Raw genomic sequence first — 5244 nt, forward strand, 5'->3', positions numbered from 1 at the left:
TCACGATTTTTTAGAAGGGTGACCTAAAAGGATCTATGGTCACGGTTTTAAGGGTGACCTAAAATAGTCTATGGTCACGGTTTTACGAAAGGATGACCTAAAAAGGTTTATGTTCACAGTTTTGGATAATGACCTAGAAGTATCTATGATCACGGTTTTAGAAAGTTGTCCAACGAATCACAAACTTCTCTGTGTCGTTTGTCGCACGTCGTGAGTCATCGTGCTCATCTCTTGTCGCTCGCGGTGTCCTCATTGCTCAAAAATTATCTTTACTGAAAAGTAAATAAATCAAAATTATGAGATTTTGAATTTTAAATTAATTTAAATTTATATAATTTTCAATTACAATTAGATATTTTTGTTTATTTGAAATTAATAAATTAAATTTTTACTTAATTAAAATTTAAAATTATAGTAATTGAAAATAAAAAAATTATGTATAATTTAAATTAAATAATTAAAAATTATAATTAATTTTATAAATAAAAAAATTATTTAATTACCTCAACTTTTAAATTATAATACTTATTTAAAAAATTAATTAATTAATTAATTAAATAAAATGATACTTTTAAAATAATTTTATTAAGATAGAATTTAGTAATGTTTATTAAAGTTACTCAAATCCTTATTCAAAAATTAAAATCCCAAAACCCTAATCCTAAATCCTCTTGCTGCCCTTCAGCTGCCACCCCTCTCCCTCACCCCTCACCCCTCACCCCTCACTCACGCATGCACACACTCCCTCTTCACACAACACACACGGGCAATTTTTCCCCCCACCCACGCCGAGAGAGAAGAGAAGAACAGAGGAGGGAGAAGCTGCCCAGCCGCGGTCGCCGTCCATGGAGCTGTGAGGAGCGCCGCTGCTGTCGCGCGCCAGAGGAGAGGAAGAGAGATCGGGAAGAGAAAAAAGGACAGGGGGAGAAGGAAGCACGCGACGGAGAAGGGGGCGCTGCTTGCGCAGCTACACCTCGTCGTCGTCGCTGTTGGGGCTGCTGCGGGGTGTGCCGTCGCCGTCGAACTTGGTGGAGGAGAGAGGAACGCCATGGTCAGAGAGAAGAAGGAGGTGCTGCCCGCACCGCCGTTCATACCTGTCATTTCTCGAGCTCACCGTCGCTGCGTCTTCAAGGAAAGGGTCTCTCTGGAAGAACTTCCTTCCGCCATTTCCTCCTTGACTCACCTCACTGACATGGCCAACCTCTTTAGTCTTCAAGGCAGGTGGCTAACTTTTTACTATTTTGCTTCTTAACAGTGGTTTTGGATTTAAGTTCTGAGAATGGAAAAATTTGGTGGTCCAATTTGACAATAAGACAAGAGTTATTGATTTCGTTATCATTTAGCTATTTTATTATTGATTTTGTTGAAATTATTGCCTTAAATTCATGGATTACTGATGTAACTAATGAAGATGTGGCTCCTATGTTTCATCTACATGAGTTAATAATGATTTGGATTGAAAAATTATAGTTGAGTTTGTTGTTAGAAATGATCAACGAGCATGAGAATCACGTTAGAAATTTGTTTGATTCCTGTGAAAATTGCTGCGTAGGGTACAAGCCTTTCTGCTAAAGAATGTGAGATATGTGACTTCTTATTATATATCCCACAATATGGAGGTGGCATTGCTTCTTTGAATGTTACTGTTGCTGCTTCAATTATTCTACATCATTTTGGAGGTACAAGCATATGTTAGTTACATATGAATGTGGGTGTTAGGATGAAGCTTTCATGATTGGTCATATTTCATCCAAATTCATAGAATTTTGCAGTAACTCGCAGAATGTGTTTATATCTGATGTATGATACTTCTTATATCTGAAAGGAATATGCACATTTAAGTTTCTTTTTTGTGATATTTAAGTATACTTTTTGTGATGATGATGATTGAAAATTTGTATTTTTCGATTACCTTCATTGTATGTGTTGCTCTTGAATAATCACTTTTTGTTTATGTACACGTGTGGTTTCTATCCATTGATATACAATGAGAAACCTTCCAGTGGATTAGCTTCTTGGAAGTGGGATTTATTATTGAATATAAATTAAAGCATCATTGTTCATTGGTGAAAATCATGTTGACTGTTTCTTAAGATCTAACTGCTTCTGCGTAGATTATGTCCTTGATGTATTCATTAAACTTGATTGTTGTTTCTTAAGAACTATTATTTTTGCCAGTCTGGGCAGGTTTTGGAGAGAGATCTCGTGATGGGAACAAATTTGTTGTGGCTGAGAGACCTGTAAAGCAGGTTCGACGAAATTTCTGCACTGAAACAGAAGATGATATCGTTGAAGAACGTAAATTCCTTTGTTTTTCCCTTTTATGTTTTTGCCTTAAATTTCACTTCTTTAACTCTCTGATTAATCTTAATTCCCAGAGATTAGGTTCTCTATCAAACTTTGCTGGGGCAGAGAACGAAGATCAAAGGGTTCTTGTCCCTTATTTGGGGTCTTTACCCAGTGTTTATGATAGGTGAGGTTTAGTATGGATCGTCCTAGTAGGAGAATTCTTCATACTTGTTTGCAAGTATTATAATATAAATTTTTTTTCTGGTTATATACAGAGCACGGGAATTGTTTTCTATTATTTAAAAGGTGGGCAAGTTGATTATGGTGAAGAACACAGCAAAACTTGCGGACACTCACAGTTTGGACGAATCTACGAAACAGGTTCGTTCAAGGATCTTATGTTATTTACTTTTATTTTATTTATATGCATAAATTTCTATGTTGATCGATATTGGGGGTGACAGGGCATTACCCAGACTGGGACGAGGAACATCCTATTCACTTTGTTGGGCATTCAGGTGGAGCACAAGTTGTGTGTGTCTTGCAACAAATGCTTGCTGATAAGCTTGTTGCTCCTAATCCATGGGTTGTGTTACATGTGATATATGGTTAATATATTCTGCATTTCTTTTTTAATATTATTATTTCCAAGCATTTAAGGGTTATGGAAACACCTCTGAGAACTGGGTATTAAGCATCACTTCACTATCAGGAACGTTTAACGGGACCACCAGAGCTTACATGGATGGCATGGAGTGAGTTCTCTTATTAACTTCTATTGACAAGTTATATATATTAGGATTATATTAGGTAATCAATGACTTTTTTGAACAATATGAATTATTAACTAATGTGGCTTTATTTTGCATGTCAATGAAGCAGGTGCTGAGCTTTCAAATGATAAAGTGGCTGAAACAAAAGTTCTCGAGCGTTGAGAAAGAAGAATAGCAATACCAGAAACAATCTATCCTAGCAGAGTCTAAGTTGTATTGCTCTCACGTCTGTAGAATAATTCTGTTAATAGTGTCTATTTAGTGTTAGTGTATATATCACTGTATAAAACTAAGATTGAGACAAGTGTATTCATTCAACTATATTGATATGTTAGCTGGTTACTTTAATTACAACTTATCTTAATTGTTGATTATATATTTTTATTTTTTAGATTTATTTTGTAATTATCATCATTTTGGGATGTGATTATGCTTAAAAAAAATAAATCTCATAAAACAAAATAGGCTATGGTCACGGTTTTATGGGGTGATCATAGATAAGCTATGGTCACGGTGAAAAACCGTGACCATAGATAAGGCTATGGTCACGGTTTTAAGGTAGGGTGACCATAGAGGTTATGGTCACGGTGAAAAACCGTGACCATAAATAGGGCTATGGTCACGGTTTTAAGTGGGGGTGACCATAGAGGCTATGGTCACGGTAAAAACCGTGACCATAAAGCTATGGTCACGGCAAAAACCGTGACCATAGATAAGGCTATGGTCACGGTTTTAAGGAGGGGTGACCATAGAGTCTATGGTCACGGCCAAAACTATGACTATAGATAAGGCTATGGTCACGGTTTTAAGGAAGGGTGACCATAGAGGCTATGGTCACGGCCAAAACCGTGACCATAGATATGGCTATGGTCACGGTTTTTATGCGTGACCATAGATTGTCCTATGGTCACGGTTAAAAACCGTGGCCTAAAGTGTCAGAATTTGAAAATTATAACCGTGACCATAGAAACCGTGACCATAGGTAAAAAAACCGTGACCATAGGCCTATGGCCACGAAGGAATAGGCCACGGTAAAAAACCGTGACCATAGGTCCAAAACCGTGACCATAGATCTATGGTCACCCTTTTCACTAGCTATGGTCACGGTTTTTTACCGTGATCATAGGCCTTTTTTTTTGTAGTGAATAATGACAAAAAATAGTAAAAATTATGGACAAGTTACGAAAATAAAACATTTGGACTCTAAAATTATCGAAATACAACTTTTGCAATTTGGATACGAAAATACAACTTTCTACAAAATTATGTAAACCGTTGATGGGAGTTTGTCTATTGCCTTTGCACTTGTGGAAGGGGAGAATGCAAAGTCCTGGTAATTTTTCTTATCCAATTTGCGTCAACACGTGACTCCTCAAGAAGGCATTCTGATGATCTCTGACAGGCACAATGGCATTAAGGCTACACTGGAAGCACCTGATAGTGGTTGGCTACCGCCTCATGCATATCGAGCGTTTTGCATTTGACACGTTGCAGCTAATTTTGCCCTCAGTTTCAAGGGGCAGGATGCGAGGCCGCTGCTCGTGAATGCCGCATATGCCAAAACTGAGGCCAAGTTTGACTATTGATTTGATATTATGAGGATTGAGAATCCGGCCATGTATGATTGGGCTAATCGAATGAAGTACGACAAGTGGACTCAGCACCAAGATGGAGGCAGACGGTTCGGCCACATGACGACGAACATATCCGAGTGTGTCAATTCTGTGTTGAAGGGGACACGGAATCTGCCGGTCACTGCACTAGTGAAGTCAACATATGGGAGGCTAGTAGAGCTTTTTGTCATTCGAGGACAGTCAGCAGAGGCTCAGTTGGGATCTGGCCACCGATTTTGTCAGACGCTGGTTAAGGCGATAGAGCGCGACTTGAAGGATTCGAGGTGCTTCACTGTTACTCTGTTTGACAGACATCAGTCTGAGTATACTATTGCAGAGATGACAGCTACCAGTAACTTCTCGTTAGGTACGTATCGGGTTTTTCTCAGGGATCGCACTTGTGACTGTGGGTACTTCCAGACTCTACATTACCCGTGCTGCCATGCGATTGCATGCTGTGCTCATTCCCGGCTAGACTGGGCTACATACGTTCATGAAGTTTATACCATAACTGAGGTGTTCAATGTATATCGGATGGGGTTTCTGCCTCCTATTCCAAAGGGTCTCTG

At 38.5% G+C, this 5244-nt stretch overlaps 1 protein-coding gene across 1 annotated transcript; it reads left to right on the top strand.

Annotated features, from left to right (window-relative positions):
- Positions 1 to 659: 659 nt before the first annotated feature.
- On the top strand, positions 660 to 3403 carry LOC130961556 (uncharacterized). The gene is made up of 6 exons (XM_057887497.1): positions 660 to 1217; positions 2179 to 2298; positions 2386 to 2473; positions 2565 to 2670; positions 2754 to 3044; positions 3172 to 3403. The coding sequence occupies exons 1-4, from the start codon at positions 1049 to 1051 to the stop codon at positions 2590 to 2592; spliced, it is 405 nt and encodes a 134-aa protein (XP_057743480.1). The 5' UTR covers positions 660 to 1048; the 3' UTR covers positions 2593 to 2670; positions 2754 to 3044; positions 3172 to 3403.
- The last annotated feature ends 1841 nt before the right edge of the window (positions 3404 to 5244 follow it).

The sequence above is a fragment of the Arachis stenosperma genome, chromosome 2, assembly GCF_014773155.1.
Source record: "Arachis stenosperma cultivar V10309 chromosome 2, arast.V10309.gnm1.PFL2, whole genome shotgun sequence".
Taxonomy (NCBI): Eukaryota; Viridiplantae; Streptophyta; class Magnoliopsida; order Fabales; family Fabaceae; genus Arachis; species Arachis stenosperma.

Coding starts and splice junctions, on each gene's coding strand:
- LOC130961556 (XM_057887497.1), top strand. CDS start 1,049: ATGGTCAGAGAGAAGAAGGAGGTGCTGCCCGCACCGCCGTTCATACCT. Junction 2,299..2,385: donor AGATGATATCGTTGAAGAAC/GTAAATTCCTTT, acceptor CCCAGAGATTAG/GTTCTCTATCAAACTTTGCT. Junction 2,474..2,564: donor TTACCCAGTGTTTATGATAG/GTGAGGTTTAGT, acceptor GGTTATATACAG/AGCACGGGAATTGTTTTCTA.